The 15279-nt window shown below is 50.5% G+C and overlaps 1 protein-coding gene across 2 annotated transcripts in view; it reads right to left on the bottom strand.

Annotated features, from left to right (window-relative positions):
• Positions 1-176: 176 nt before the first annotated feature.
• The window catches only part of ASAP2 (ArfGAP with SH3 domain, ankyrin repeat and PH domain 2), a 160061-nt gene continuing 144958 nt past the window's right edge, over positions 177-15279 (bottom strand). The window contains exons 22-28 of one of the 2 annotated variants that reach the window (XM_055400978.2): positions 14906-15158; positions 12222-12356; positions 10579-10747; positions 5252-5301; positions 4691-4782; positions 4207-4329; positions 177-2642 (exon numbers count right to left, since the gene is read on the bottom strand). In XM_055400978.2, coding sequence (XP_055256953.2) covers positions 2568-2642; positions 4207-4329; positions 4691-4782; positions 5252-5301; positions 10579-10747; positions 12222-12356; positions 14906-15158 — 897 coding nt within the window. In that variant the 3' untranslated portion in view covers positions 177-2567. The remainder of the gene's footprint in view (positions 2643-4206; positions 4330-4690; positions 4783-5251; positions 5302-10578; positions 10748-12221; positions 12357-14905; positions 15159-15279) is intronic. The other variant, XM_055400979.2, reaches the window with a different exon arrangement.

The raw sequence follows: 15279 nt of genomic DNA, 5'->3' as shown, positions 1-15279 counted from the left end.
TCCCTGGGTCAGGAAAATCTCCTTGAGGAGGGCATGGCAACCGACTCCAGTATTCTTGCCTGGAAAATTCCATGGACAGAGGAGCCTGGTGAGCTACAGTCCATGGGGTTGCAAAGAGTCAGACATGACTGAAGCAACTGAACACTCAAAAGATTAAAAACGTGAAAAACACCATGTCCATTTAAAAGTATTTTATTTTTTTCCAGTCAGATGACTAGTTAAGAAGAGTAAACTTGTTAAACATGCTCTAATTAGGACAATGAAAATAACTGATTTAGGTTATACAATATATACAGTTGCACTGCAACTAGACAGAAATAATCAGTGAATGAATTGAATATCATACATCTCAGATAGCATCCAGGCTGCAGTCGTGGTTCCCACCCTTCACAGATCACACGCTAACCATTAGTCCGTGGACAGATTTCTGAGTCGCCATCCCTAGAGGTCAGACCTGATGGAGGATGGCATGCCAAATGCCAGAATCCTGCAGCTGAGGTCACAAAACGTAAACTTTAAATATAAATAGATTATCTACAGTGTTTTCCTTTTTCTCAGTTGCTTTTTTTTAATTTGCAAAGAGCAAATAACTAGGAAAGGACATCATTAGTAGGGAAGTTAATATAATTTCTCCTCTGGCAAAAGTAATGTTAATTACTGCACAATAGCACCACCAAATTATAGACTGGGAAAATATTTCCTAGATATTTATGTATGTACCAGTGAACCTGATATATCAGTTTGGGACTGGTGTTCCACTGTTGATATGGATCAACTTTAATTCCTTATATAGCTGGCACCAAGTAGGCAAAAAGCTGATTGATTATAAGGTACAGATGTGGGAGGGCTGTGCTAAAATATACATATGAAGTGCACTGTGCAAAACATCTGTTTACGTTCTTCAATCTATGAGAGAATTAACTAAATGAAGGGTTCAAAAACAGAAATGAACAATTAGTGAAAACAGATGTAGTGCTTAAAAAAAAAAAGAAAGACTTTAATTACAGATCTAACACATTTTTACCCGGAACTTTGAAAGGCAAAAAACGCAATTGCCATACAACATCATAAAACATTCCAGTTTGTTCTGTCTTCCTTTATAAAAATATCAATGAAAAAAACAAAACAAAACAATGAAATTAAAAAAAAAAAAAAGCTCTACACTCACAAGAGTCTTGCATAATAAAGACAGGCTGCTTCAATCAAATGTACCATCATGACAAGCAGAAACATCATCACCTTGCTTTCCAAGCCTATCCTTAAATTTACCGCTTTTGGTAAAAATCTAAGTGGGCATCACATGCCTATTTATTCTCAGAGAGCGCCAAATTTTTCAACATACCTACTCTGAGTCTTCACACTCACCATGACTAAGTAGAGGTATGATAGTCAAGTTCATTAAACCTAATGAGTTTTTATTTTATCGTGTACAACCTAACCCCCACCCCCCTGCCCCCAGTAGCTTAAGAATGATATGATGGACTTCAACAGGAAATCCAGATGTCTGGGGTTATTTTATTACCTGGGACCTACAGATTTCTGATATGTTCGTGATAAACAAGTGGACAGATTAAATTGCAAGACAGTGTAACTACCATTCCTGTTGGTATATTCTATAAATACAAGACACTAAATCGAGGAAACATTCTCTCGAACTAGGAGGGAAGGCAGCGGGACGCTCGACAGGAAACAGCGAGGACTTGGTGACGGTACTCTGGCTGCAACCAAGGGGCTCGAGAAAGCAAATCCCAGGACTCCTAAAGCGTATAAACTAGCTTGAAGAACTGTGTCGCAATCCGTCATCTTTAGCTTTCAACCGAATTCAGGAAATGCATTTTTATACAATCTGGAGCTGACATATGCCATAGCAAACCATCTCTAGTTAGCTTAGGTAGGCTTGTTCACAATAGTTTACACACTCATGCAGGATACAATGACAGCTGCAACCTTACACACCAGGTGCTGGAAAATACAACGCTTACGTATACACTCCCAAGTTGCTTTAAATAAATGTCGGGTGGATTTCAAAGGAAATCTTTCAAGGTATCTTTTAAAAAAAAAAAAAAGTCTTTAAAGGTGAACTGAAGCATTTTCTCTAGACAGTGCAGGTTAGCTGCAGAATTGGAAAGCAAAAGTTTACTGGCTTTCTAAAAAGAATAACTGTGCTAAAGGTCACTGACTAAAGAAATGGGCCAAGAAAAGCAGGACGCGTTTCTTCCCAACACTCAAAACTATTCTGAGGTTCAGCTAATGCTGTAGATTCAGGCTTGATTATGTAGTTAAAATAACTTTTCAGGAAAAAAACAAAAAGTCACTTTTCAGTTCACCTCTTAGGAAATTGAGTTTTTCCTAATAAAAGTATAGCAATGATTCATGAAAAACACAAAATATAAAAACAATTCATTGATATATATATAAATTGCCTTTTGAGTTTATAAAGCAGAACAGTGGCATTAGAGAAAGTGGGTACGGTACAAGTCATGAAACAGGTTATCTGGCAAGAGTACTGGTACCAAAAATGAAACAGGACATGACTTTTAAAAGAAGTATTTTTCTTCAGTAGCAATTCAGTCAGCAATAAAGTGCACAAAAGACACAGGAAATGCTCCCTTGCGACTCGGATCTCCGTCGATGTGGCCGATCTGAAATGAATAAAAGGTTGCTGCTGCTGCTGCTGCTAAGTCGCTTCAGTCGTGTCCGACTCTGTGCGACCCCATAGACGTTAGCCCAACAGGCTCCCCCGTCCCTGGGATTTTCCAGGCAAGAACACTGGAGTGGGTTGCCATTTCCTTCTCCAATGCATGAAAGTGAAAAGTGAAAGTGAAGTCAGTCAGTCGTGTCCAGCTCTTAGCGACCCCATGGACTGCAACCCACCAGGCTCCTCCGTCCATGGGATTTTCCAGGCAAGAGCACTGGAGTGGGTTAAATACAAGGTTAGATGGCTATAAAAATTGCAAATGCTGGAAACTCTGAAGGGCATTTTAGCATTTGGAGGGGGGAAAAAACAGATCTGTCTGGAAGAACTTCTTCTGGGCAAGAATTAACTTGGGTAAAACATCTAAACTGTTTTTTCTTCCACTCACATTTCAAACAGTCCCTGCCTACTACTCAGAACTCCTGTTCATGGGCAGTCGGTGCCCTCAAAGATGCCCCCACCACCAGTCCTGGCAGTCTTGGGGGGCACATAGGACAGGATCTGACCGTCACCCCCATCTGTGTTTTTGTTTTTTTAATAGACGAAGGGACTGAATGTCCGAAGTTTGTAAGCTTTAGTCACAGAAAGTGGGAAACATGAGGGAGCCCTATTTAAATGTAGGCAAGCATTTATGAGACTTCAGTAAATCATTCACTTTTGCTCTGGGAAAATTATGTAAGTTCTATATCAAGTCTGATGTCAATGATGTAAATTAAGTAGGTAAGCAAAAGTCTAAAAGAAAAGCACCAAAATTTAAATTTATTTTTAATGAGTGGAGGAACCCTGGAGGTTACAGGCAGCATTTCTGTACTTGATACTTTTTTAAAAAAATATAGAAAAACTGAAGAGTTATCTTATTCTTTTGGCCATGCCATGTGACTTGCAGGATGTTAGTTCCCTGACCAGGGGTTGAACCAGGGGCCACGGCAGTGAAAAACACCAAGTTCTACCCACTTGGTCACCAAGAACACCATGCCGTATATTTCTATTAAAAAAAGGCTGAGAGGCTGGCTATGACTTCAGGTTTCCAATGTCCACTGGTGACTCAGCGGAAAAAGAACCTGCCTGCCAAAGCAGGAGATGGAAGAGACCCAGGTGCGATCCCTGGGTTGGGATGATCCCCTGGAGAAGGAAATGGCAACCCACTCCTGTATTCTTGCCTGGGAAATCCCCTGGACAGAGGAGCCTGGCGGGCTTCAGTCCGTGACACGACTTAGCAGAGAGTCAGACACGACTTAGCAAGTAACTAAGCACACATCCACTGCTGGTCAGAATCTAAAGTTTAAAAAGCGCTGCTCTGTCGTCGCACTGTGGCAGAGGCAGCAGCCTAAGACTCCCAAGGCCACATCCTCCTTGCAGACCCTCAGGTGCGCTCTGGAAACTGCAGCCCACGTGGCCCGGCCACCCGAGGGGGGACCCCTCAGAAGTGGGGGGAAATGGAAAGGACAGCTGAGGCTGCTGAGGGCAGGGCAGCCTCACCTGGGGAAAGACCCCCTCAGGCCCAGACTCACCCACCACTCCTGGTCCTCCTCGCCGTCCACGATGATCACGTCCCCCTCAGAGAACGTCAACTCATCAGGGTTGTCGGCCACGCAGTTGTACAGGGCTTTGACCCGCTTGGGCTTCAGCTTGGTCTGCGTCAAGGAGAAGAGGGCTCAGAGCTGAGTTTGTGGGGAGACACACCTGCTCAGGGGAGAACCAGGCTGCCTTGCTTCCAATGGTCCCCGGGGCCTGCAAGCATGCAGGCCTGCGTACCCACCCAGGGCAACTTGGGGAGGCTCAGTGCAGCTGGCAGCAGGGGGACTTCCCGGAGGAGGCCAGCCCAGGGAAGAGAGTGGCAGCCCGGAGCCTGGTATGCAGATGGGTCGGCCCTAGAGCCAGCCCCTCGGCTGTGAGCTCTGGGCTGCGGCCGGCTTAGATCTGAGCCCTTGGAGGATAACCCGCACACTCCTGGCCAGAGCAGACAGGCAGAAAAGAAGGGGCTTATCCACTCACCGTCTGGGACTTCCTGGGCATGGGCGCTGGGGGCTGCATGACCACGGCATTGGACAGGGGACCCAGAGCTTCTGTTCCAGAGAGGTCCACTGCTTTAGGGCCAAAATGAATCAACTTCACAATATGCCCCCTCAGCCATCACCACAAGACAGAAACAATGTAAAAGCCATTGTGTCAGATTCACAAGGCAGGTTTCCTGAGGTTTTTCTAATCATTGACAGAAAATCCCTTGAAGGCCAAAGAAACTTGTGACTTCCCTGCGGCCTTTGTAGAGTGTGCTGGCCTGCAGCTGTCACCATGGGGCAGACGCTATAACCTCCTCCACTGACCAACCCCCATCTCCTGCTGGGCCCCCCACCCGCCCCCAGTGACAGAAAGGGAGTAGAATGTGTGGTATGGTACCAGGCAGCCCCGGGAACAGGGGCGTCAGGGGCTCTGCGGGGGGCAGGGTGGCTGCCCTGCCCTGCCCTGGACCGGACAGCTGGGCCAGGAAACAGGGCTGACCGTGACAGGACAATCCCCCACTCTGCCCTCACAGACCAGTTCACGTGCAATAATTACCAGGTCCTCTCGGCTGGCCTTTGTTAATCAGGGGGCTTGACTTGTCAGGCCTACGAAGAAGGGGAAATAGTGTCACCGGTGTGTGCGTGCATGCTAAGTTGCTCAGTCGTGTCCGACTCTGTGTGACCCCACAGACTGTAACCCACCAGACTCCTCGGTCCATGGGAGTCTCCAGGCCAGAATACTGGAGTGGGTTGCCATGCCCTTCTCCAGGGGAACTTCCTGACCCAGGGATCGAACCCGCGTCGCTTACGTCTCCTGCCTCGGCAGGCGGGTTCTTGACCACGAACATCCCTTGGGTAGCTGAGAGTCACTGGTACAGGGAGCCCGAAAGGCACGTGACTGCCCTACCGCATTCCCTGTTCTACAGGACCTGTGTTCAAACTGAAAACGGGCAAGCTAATTTTATCAACTGCCATCCAAGTTAGTTCTTTTTCTCTTGGAAAAAGAAAGAGAGGCCCAGAGGACAGCACCAGACCCCAGGGGTTCCTGATTCCAAAACTAGGCTCCTCCTGGGACTCTCCTGTCGTGTGTGAGCCTGCAGCCAACACCCTGGGTCTGGGCAGGAAGCTGGGCACTGAGAATCAGCTCTGCCTCCGATGTTCCCATCCCATGCGGCTCAGGTCTCCTCCTGTGTCAGGTGGGGCTGGATCAATCCGCGGGCCCTGGGGGCTCTGCCAGGACTGTCCGGGCCCCGCTGGCCTGTGTTGTCCTCTGTACCGTGACCCCTGCTGCCTATAACCCCCTGAGACTGACCATGGCTCGGCTCCCCTCAGGACCGAGGGGCCAAGTGAAAGCTTATCTTTATTTCTACATTCAACTCCCAGAAAACATGCTCCGTTCAGGCAATAGACTAGAAGTCTGTTCTCTAAGGAACCTTTGGTGTTCAATACCAGGGCCACCCAGGGAGACTGCTCTATGGCAAGACCCATGCCAGCAGCTCTGTGCCATCAGGGTATAGTCTGCCAGCTTCTAATGCTGCATCTGAAGGGGCAACTCAACGACAGGGAAGACCACACTTACAGGAAATGTCTATGACATAACAGAAGTCAGAAGGGAAAGAATCATGGAAGAGATGAGAGAAAATCTCAGATGCAGGATTTAGTTTCTATGTTGAGAGGCTCCATCATCTACTTGGGAGCAGGGATGAAAACAGACCACTTCACCCTGGGGAGTCCATGAAACCAATAGGATACTACTAACATGTATATTATCACCCTGCTTACATCATGAAGAACACTGGGCTGGAAGAAGCACAAGCTGGAATCAAGATTGCTGGGAGAAATATCAATAACCTCAGATATGCAAATGATACCACCCTTATGGCAGAAAGTGAAGAGGAACTAAAAAGCCTCTTGAGGAAAGTGAAAAGGTTGGCTTGAAGCTCAACATTCAGAAAACAAAGATCATGGCATCTGGTCCCATCACTTCATGGGAAATAGATGGGGAAATAGTGGAAACAGTGTCAGACTTTATTTTTCTGGGCTTCAAAATCACTGCGGATGCTGATTGCAGCCATGAAATTAAAAGATGCTTACTCCTTGGAAGGAAAGTTATGACCAACCTAGATAGTATATTAAAAACCAGAGACACTGCTTTGCCAACAAAGGTCCGTCTAGTCAAGGCAATGGTTTTTCCAGTGGTCATGTATGGATGTGAGAGTTGGACTGTGAAGAAAGCTGATCGCCGAAGAATTGATGCTTTTGAGCTGTGGTGTTGGAGAAGACTCTTGAGAGTCCCTTGGACTGCAAGGAGATCCAACCAGTCCATTCTAAAGGAGATCAATCCTGGGTGTTCATTGGAAGGACTGATGCTAAAGCTGAAACTCCAATACTTTGGCCACCTCATGCGAAGAGTTGACTCACTGGAAAAGACTCTGATGCTGGGAAGGATTGGGGGCGGGAGGAGAAGGGGACGACCGAGAATGAGATGGCTGGATGGCATCACCGACTCTATGGACATGAATTTGAGTGAACTCTGGGAGTTGGTGATGGACAGGGAGGCCTGGCATGCTGTGATTCATGGGGTCGCAAAGAGTCGGACACGACTGAGCGACTGAACTGAACTGAACATGAACATTATATGATGGCAAAAAGCTGAGAAAATCTCCCAGAAAGCTGACTGTAAAAAGCAAGCAAGCAGGAAAAGAAGGCCGGAATGGAGAACCAGAAGTGGGCTGGGAGCTGGCCCCTCCACAGTGCAGCTGCACTTCCAGCCCCTGCCTCTAGGTGGGGCCATGAGACTAGCCTGAGCCAGAGCATCACTCAGGCCCCAGGGGTTCGTTAGCCCTCCCAGTTTCTCCTCCTGCAGAATGGTTTAACCCTCAGTCAGTTCAGTCGCTTAGCCATGTCCAACTCTTTGTGACCCTGTGGACTGCAGCACGCCAGGCTTCCCTGTCCATCACCAACTGCCGGAGCTTGCTCAAACCCATGTCCATCACATGGGTGATGCCATCCAACCATCTCATCCTCTGTCATCCCCTTCTCCTCCTGCCTTCAATCTTTTCCAGCATCAGGGTCTTTTCAAATGAGTTGGTTCTTCACATCAGGTGACCAAAGTACTGGAGCTTCAGCTTCAGCATCAGTCCTTCCAATGAATATTCAGGACTGATTTCCTTTAGGATGGACTGGTTGGATTTCCTTGCAGTCCAAGGGACTCTCAAGAGTCTCTTCCAAGGCCACAGTTCAAAAGATGCAATTCTTCGGTGCTCAACTTTCTTTATAGTCCAACTCTCATATCCACACGTGACTACTGGAAAAACCATAGCTTTGACTAGATGGACCTTTGTTGGCAAAATAATGTCTCTGCTTTTTAATATGCTGTCTAGGTTGGTCATTGTTTTTCTTTCAAGGAACAAGCGTCTTTTATTTCATGGCTGCAGTCACCATCTGCAGTGCTTTTGGAGCTCCCCAAAATAAAGTCTCACTGTTTCCACTGCTTCCCCATCTATTTGCCATGAAGTGATAGGACCAGATGCCATGATCTTAGTTTTCTCAATGTTGAGTTTTAAGCCAACTTTTTCACTCTCCTCTTTCACTTTCATCAAGAGGCTTTTTAGTTCTTCACTTTCTGCCATAAGTGAGGTGTCATCTGCGTATCTGAGGTTATTGATATTTCTCCCAGCAATCCTGAATTAACCCTCAGCCCAGGGGATAAAGATGGTGGAGTCAGAAATAGAAGGGGTCTGGGTCTCTGACTCACCCCCTTGGGTTTGCTGTACAAGCAAGAATGGGGACACTTAACCTTGTGGGAGCAAGAAGTGAATTCCTTATGTTAAACCACTGAGATGGTCTAGGGGTAGACTGTTAGAGCAATCAGCTTACTCTAATAAAGAGAAAAGGTGATACACATAGAGGAAAGGCCAAGGGGATCTGATATCCGAATAGTAAGAATTAGACTACAGATTGGTTAGAACAGAAAAATACAGATGCTAAGTCATTTAAAAAAAAAATCAATGAAGATTTCTCAGATGCAGGATTTAGTTTCTATGTTGAGAGGCTCCATCATCTACCTGGGAGCAGGGATGAAAACAGACCACCTCACCTCGGGGAGTCAGAGCCCGAGGTGTCCATGGATGGGGGCCTGACGGGGGGTTTGCCTGAGGGGACACAGGAAGGCATCCACCTGGCTAGGGGCAGGGGCTGGCCTGTGAGGGGAGCTGGAGATCCAGGAGGGTCCCAGATTCCAGCAGGGAGAAGAGGCTTCTGCACAGAGGAGAAGGCGGAGATGGGAGATGTGTTTCATAAGGATACCGATCAGTTAAGTAAACATGGGAGCCGGACTTCTTTACCATTAGAAAAGGGAGTAACAAATGCAGAAAGGAATAAAAAGCTATACAGAATGAACTGTGGAGCGTTTAAAACGATAATGGACTGCATGCCCACTGCAATGTCCCACTTTCCCTTGACCAAGTCCAGGCTCTGCCTGTGCCAAGCAGTAGCAGAAGGCAAATGTGATGTCCTGCTGGTTTTTAGGACTTGCTCTTGGGCCCAGTCACCCTGATGTGAGACGGGCCAGGACACGTTAAGTATTCCAGCCGAGAGCCCCAGCTGGAGTCCCAGCTGACAGCCAGCACCAACCATGTGTGTGGAGTGGGGAGGCCTCCTCTGATGAATCTCTGTTGAACAACCCCCAGCCCTCGAGTCTTTTTGGCTAAAGGCTCAGATATTGTCAAGCAAACACAAGCCACTCCCCCTGTGCTGACCCAACCTCATGAGCGTAATAAGACAGTTGTGTCTTATGTCAATACATTTTGGTGTGGTTTGTTACTTAGAACCAGAGAAATTGGAGAGAGTGTGAACTCATGGATTTCCAGCCATATAGACAAGAAACAGAAATAAATATGTTTATGCATGTATACAAGCATGCATGTATATGTATGAATATACACATGTGTATCCCTAGTTCTGATCACTCAGAAGGCCTGCCTGGGAGCACTGACACTCAAATGGCAATGAAGACACCAAGTACCTAGATCTTGGCGTCTAAGTATCATTCCACTAAAAGGAACCATTTCTCTACCATAAAGATCCAGACTGAAAGCCATGAACTGGATCCCATAAGCTTTACTACAATAAATGTGGTAAAGAACATTTATTGAGACAAATGGCAAAACATGGAGTCTGAGTTTTGGAAGGCAGTATCCAGGTTAAGAGTTTCCCAGGTGACTCAGTGGTAAAGAATCCACCTGCCAATGCAGGAGACATGGGCTGGATCCTTGGGTCAGGAAGATCCACCGGAGAAGGAAATTGCTACCCACTCCAGTATTCTTGCCTGGAGAATCCCATGGACAGAGAAGCCTAGCAGGCTATAGTCCATGGGGGTTGCAAAGAGTCGGACACAGCTTAGCGACTAAACAATAACAGCCATGTTAATTTCCTGATCTGGCTGGCTGTATTATGTTTATGTAGGAGAATGTCCTAGTTTGTTGAAAATACATGCCCTGCACTGCAGAGTCCACGTATTCAAGATAATCTTATGAGTGAACAAGTAAGACCTAGAGGCCCTGTGTCTTGAGGACTTTAACTCCCCCAGTCCCAGTGTCTATATTCGACAGAAATCTAAATTCATCATGTGGATATGACACACATTGGTATGAAATGTTTGCAGTTAAATAGTCTTGGTAAATTATTTGGAAGACCCCTAAAACAATGCAACACTTGACCTCAGGGGTCACAGCAGGATTTGAAACGTGGACGATTTCAAACGTTCAGAGAAACCCCAGCAGGTGAGGTTGTGGGGCAGGTGCACTGGGAAGCCCCCTGAAGGCAGGAAGCATGGGTGGTGACCTGGCTGGCCCGAGGGGGACGCAGATGAGCAGCAGTTACCCGGGAGCAGGCCTCTTCTGGGGGAGGCGGCTGGGCGGCTGGGGCGGCAAGGGTGGCGGGGCTTTGCTGGGTGGGAGTCCGGGCTGGGCCGGCTTGCTCTGCTGGCTCAAGGCTTCGATTACACTGGGCGTTTTGGCCACCGGAGGGGGCGGTGTGGGAGCCAGGGGGTCTGCAGAGAGAAGAAAGAAAGAGAGAGACACACACGCAGAGGGTCAGCCTCCAAGCATCATATTCCCAGCCTCCCCACCCAAGGCTCCTCCAACAAGGGTTTCCTTTTCTCCTTCCACTATTTCATGGGAAAAACACCCCCTTCCACTGAAGAGTTTCAGACAGCAGTATCCGCGGAGAGTCCTTCCAGGCCTCAAGGGAGGATTAAAATGATTCCATGGGCCTGGGGGTGTTTTCTCAGCTAGAACATCCCCCTGGGGAAGCCAACTGGGTCTTCCATCCTCCAGGGAACCTGGGGAAGCAGCCGTAGGAGGCCTGGCCCGGGTCCTGCCCTGGGGCACCCATATCACTGGTCAGTCTGGGGTCATTCTATGAAGAGCCAACTCCATGAAGGTTTCCTGTCTGTAAGGGGACAGGGCAGCAGGTTATATTCTCCACGTTTAACAGAGAATGAGGGAGCCGAGGCTTTCAGCGAGGGCACGGGGCTGGTAAGACAAGGGCCGGACCTTGAGCCTCCTGTTTGCTGACAAACATCAGCGTTCCTCTCAATGGCCAGCACCCATGTGCTGCGGTCCGAGTAGAGGCAGCAACCTGCCCCCGGGCCTGGACGTGGACACCTCAGGAGCCTCGGCCCCGGACGGCGGAGGAGGGGGGTGCTGGCTAAGCAGGAAGGGGTCCAGTTCAGGCTTTCTTTCCTTTTTTCATAAGCTTTAAGAGCAAAGTCAAAAGGCAGACTCTTGCATGCCTATTTACAGTCCTGGGGACGCGGGACCATGAGGCAGAAGAGGGGGCTTCAGAGACCTACTGGGTGCCTCTTACCACCGACCCCGGACCTGGGTGCCCCTGCCCCACCCAGCCTCTGGAAGCCCCCCTCCCCAAGGCAGCTGCCTGCTCGGCCTCCAGCACCCAGAGGGCACCGAGTGCAGCCAGGGTGAATTCTCTCACCTTAACTCCAGCTATGGAAACCCAGGGAAACCCTCGGGGCCCTCGGAGTGGACCCGCTCTCTGAGAGGCTGGAGCCCCTCCTCCTACAGCATCCAGGCCTTGCCTCCTGGTCCAGTTGCCACCCCCCACCCCTGCTTTGCACCCCCCCGCCCCTTCCCCCGGCACACACGTGACACTGAAGGGAAACACATAGCAGATTCTAACCCACAGGAACACACCCCAGCACCCCAAAGCATGGAACAGCCAGAGAAGGCCCCGGCACCGACGTGCGAGAGAAAGAAACGCTGCTGGAGTGCTTGGAGACGGAGGAGGGGTGGCGGTGGCCCCCGTGGGGAGTGGGACAGACAGCAGCCAGCTGCCGGGGAGGAGGGGGGCCGCAGGGAGGTGGCCACGGAGGAGCCCCCAGCAGTGTGCAGGCCGGGGCTTGCTCCCCACGTGGTGGCCGAGAGGACCCCCCTCCTCCCCGCCAGCCATCCGTGTAGTACGAAGCCCGACGAGAAGAAAGGAAAAAGGAAAAAAAAAAAACGTACTGGTAGATGTCACGCGGAGAGGGGGCAGCGGTGGATGGACAGCGGGCGGATCTGACGAAGATCGCTGCCGGCTTATACTGTCCACGCTTACAGAGTTTGTCTTCCACGGGGCGTTAGCGGAGGAGGCTGGCTGAGCTGCACACGCACGCACACGCACGCCCATGCACACGCAGGCATGCACACGCACGCAGGAGCACAGAACAAAAACAGAAACAGAACACGGCATTATTGATCCTCTCCCTGTGCGACGGGAAACGTGACCCTTCTGTGGACAGAACAGCGGTAAGACTACAAATAGAATGCTCATTTGTTTAAAAAAAAATTCTTTCTGGCACCTGGAAGACAGATACCAATACACACCAAACCAACGATGCTCCTGGGAAAATTCCCAGTTGGTCTCCATCTTACGGATTTCTCTAATGGAAGTACAGTTTGAAAAGGGAAATGATAGCCACAGTGACCCTCTGAACGCTGCGTTCGGGGATGGAACATCTGCTCGTCTCTACCCATTTACATCCTCCCGTGGGGTCAGCACCTTGCCCTGGGGGGCACCTGTCCTTAGACAAAGCACGTGAGAGGAGGGCCAAGTCACACACAGCTGGTGAAGGGCAGATGAAAGGCAGATGTATTTCTGGCTGGACGCTGGCACCTGGTGACACCTTCCTCTGCCCGCTCCTCCTCACAGAGCGGTGTCTGCCCAGGGCACAGGGGTGACCGCGTCTGAGGCTGCCTGTGGCCCACATGGCCAGCTGGGCCTGGAGATGAAAACAGGCCACAGCCACATAGGGCAGACCTGGGGTAGGGGGAGTCTTCCCATGTCTGCTGACGGGGACAGCGCTGACCTTCTTCCATTTGTTGGGTGGATACTCCATGTGGATCAAGGGTAGAACAGACGGAAAACAAAGATAGGCTTTAGGGGGCTGGAGGGGGTGAAGGGCGATCTCCATCATCAAAGGAAGACACAGGGAACCCTCCAAACCCTTCTCATCCTAAGACTTGAAGGAAGCCAAGAAATACAGGTGAACAGCTTTCTACCGCTGTTCTGTGACCCAGCTGCTGCTGCTGCTGCTAAGTCACTTCAGTCATGTCCGACTCTGTGTGAACCCATAGACGGAAGCCCACCAGGCTCCCCCGTCCCTGGGATTCTCCAGGCAAGAACACTGGAGTGAGTTGCCATTTCCTTCTCCAATGTGTGAAAGTGAAAAGTGAAAGTGAAGTCGCTCAGTCACGTCCGACCCTTAGCAACCCCATGGACTGTAGCCTACCAGGCTCCTCCATCCATGGGATTTTCTAGGCAATAGTACTGGAGTGGCTTGCCATTGCCTTCTCCGTGTGACCCAGCAGAGCAAAAGAAAACCTCTCCACCCACAACACACACAGCCAGGAAAAGCCGCTTACGAGGTGGGGACGACCTAACCATTTAGCTCCAGCCTCACAAGACACCACACACACCTGGGACTTGGGAGGAGGGAGGGGGAGGCGACAAGCCACCCCCATGAGACCCCCTGACCACAGCAGCCCTCACACACCGGGGCCCCTTCCAGCTGCGGGACGTGGCCTCCTTCCTCACACAGGGGCTCCCCGCAGGCCTGGGAAGAGGAACGGGCTCTGCAGGAGCGGGCAGGCTGATTTCCGAGGTCTGCCCATGGTAGCCTGTGACCCCTGGGCCTCCCAGCCAGGGCGGGGTGATGGGGGTGGGGGGGCAACAGCCATCCCACACTGTAAGCACAGACTCCAGACCTCCCAGCGTCACCGCCACTCCGCCACATGCCCCTCTCCGAGAGTAGCTCCTGCGAAATGCAATCTGGGACTTACTTCTGGGGCTGCCATCAGCCTAGAGCAGCTGTGGGGTTTGGCCATCACACCCAGGGCAGGCTGCTGCCCCCCGCCGCTGGGAAGCCTCCTGGAGCCCCAGCATACAGCCGGCCTGGCTACCTGCTGAACCTACCTTAAGGAGCAAAATGGCCAGTGGGCCTCCAGTGCTGGGTAAATTACTTAACCTTTGTGGGCGGGCGAGTGGGCGGGCCTTCAGTTTCCATTTTTATAAAAACAGAAAACAGCATCTGTGGTGTCAAACTCACTATGCTGGGAAAGAGCGACTGAGGCCAGCACAGCAAAGCTTCAGCACCTGAAGTGCCAGCAGGACCCTCAGGGACTATTCTGTATTTTTACAGCTAGGCTGAGCACTGCTTCCCAAATTAGCATCTTTCTATCCTTCACTTCATGGGGAATCACAGAGAGAAAAAATAATCAGATGCCACAAGCTGGCCGTGTAGAGGCAGAAGGAGATAGAAAGGGAAAGAATGGAGGCAAAGGGAGGGGTGGAGAGCAAAGAGAAAAGCACCAGGAAGCAGGTCTGTGGGAAACACCCAGGGAGAGCGACAGGGCTCTGCCGGCCATCCCAGGCCTGCCCAGTGCAGTCCCCATGTTCCCTGAGCCACACAAGCCACCTCCCTGCCCGGAACAAGAATGAAGCCAAGACACACTCCCACCACCCTAAGAATGATGGAGCTCATTTTGGAAGCAAAGAACGTTAAGTACAAAACAAAACACCCAAAAGAAAAACGTGTCCTGACGCTGACCCAGAGGCGAGCTAGCTGGGACAAAGCAAGTAGAGAGTCCCCAAAGCGTGACCCCAACCACAGCGCTCCTGCACCCAGGGCAACCAACAGCTCAGTACGTACCTTTGGCGACGTTCCGCGGGGGGAGTGGGGGGGCGCTGGCCGAGCTGGGGGCTGCAGGCTGGGTGGGTGGCGGGCTGCCACTCAGGATGGCACCGTATGTCTCGTTCTGCAGGAGGCTGGGCACGAATCCCCTTTGCTTGTCCTTGGCCAGGCTGCCGGCGTCTCTCGCCAGAGCTGCAGCACTGGTCGGCAGCTGGCTGGGGCCCAGCTGGTAGAAGCTGACAGGCCGGTCTTCTCGCCGACTGGGGCTGGGCTGTGGGGGTGGTGGGCAGAGGTGTGTGAGATGCAGACGTGCTGACCTCACAGCTATGGATGTGCTGGTGACAAGCCCAGGCACTCCACTCAACCACCTGGGCACAGCGCATTTCTGCTCT

This window comes from Moschus berezovskii, chromosome 11 (assembly GCF_049115385.1).
Source record: "Moschus berezovskii isolate FMDL1 chromosome 11, NW_MosBer_1.0, whole genome shotgun sequence".
NCBI lineage: Eukaryota > Metazoa > Chordata > Mammalia > Artiodactyla > Moschidae > Moschus > Moschus berezovskii.
The sequence above is the reverse complement of the archived record's forward strand: the minus strand, read 5'-3'. Positions and strand labels throughout refer to the sequence as shown.